Genomic DNA, 822 nt, shown 5'->3' with positions numbered 1-822 from the left:
CGTTAAGTAGCCGTCCAAATTGATGGTTAAGTGCTGACGTGGCACACCAAAAATCAATTAATTATTCATTTTTCTCATTTTCCATTTCTCTCCCAAATTTCCAATTATCCCCCAATCTCATTTTTCAGCCAACACCAAATTCTCAGTCAACATAGTCCGACCCTTCTTCCCTCTTCTCCTTCTTCTTCCTCTCCACATTTTCCCCTCTATCCCTCAAACTCTCTCACTCAGCCGCAGCAGAAGAGAAGAGCAGAGCAATGGCTTTCATCAAGGCCTCGAAGCCCCGCGCCTACTTCAAGCGTTTCCAGGTCAAATACAAGCGCCGCCGTGAGGGCAAGACCGACTACCGCGCCTTGGCATTCTCTCGGCTCAACTTCACCGCCAGAGTCAAATCCGTCTACCCAGGCCCGCCGGTTCATCAAAATCTTAATCTCCGCCCGCCTGTAAAGCGCGTCGCCGCGCTCAGCGTCGAAGAGGCTCTTCTTGCAGAGCGGGGAGAACGCGACGTCGATGGCGTCGAGAGCGGATGTTTTGAAGCCCTGGGCGTCGAGAGCGAGGGCTGTGAGGATGTGAGAGGCAGCGTCTTTCGAATCGAGAGCGATGGCCTTGTCGGCGTGAGGGCTTGTTTGGAGAGAGAGGCGGCGGAGGAGGTGGAGGTGGATTGGGCGGCGTATCTGGCTTGGGCGAGGAGCTGGGCACCGAGGACGAAGTGGCACTTGGATTGGATGGCGGTTTTGGAATTAAAACCGTAGCAGCAGCAGTAGGAACCTAGCTACCAGCGTCGCCCAAGCCGTTGCCGTCTCTCTAGACTGGACCTCCACT

The 822-nt window shown here is 54.6% G+C and overlaps 1 protein-coding gene across 1 annotated transcript; it reads left to right on the top strand.

The window, feature by feature from the left end:
- The first annotated feature begins 257 nt into the window (after positions 1-257).
- Positions 258-752, top strand: LOC101303899 (60S ribosomal protein L5-like). Its single transcript, XM_004297986.1, has one exon. It carries the CDS (start codon positions 258-260, stop codon positions 750-752), a length of 495 nt encoding a protein of 164 aa, XP_004298034.1.
- Positions 753-822: the final 70 nt, after the last annotated feature.

Source organism: Fragaria vesca, linkage group LG4, assembly GCF_000184155.1.
Source record: "Fragaria vesca subsp. vesca linkage group LG4, FraVesHawaii_1.0, whole genome shotgun sequence".
Taxonomy (NCBI): Eukaryota; Viridiplantae; Streptophyta; class Magnoliopsida; order Rosales; family Rosaceae; genus Fragaria; species Fragaria vesca.
The sequence above is the reverse complement of the archived record's forward strand: the minus strand, read 5'-3'. Positions and strand labels throughout refer to the sequence as shown.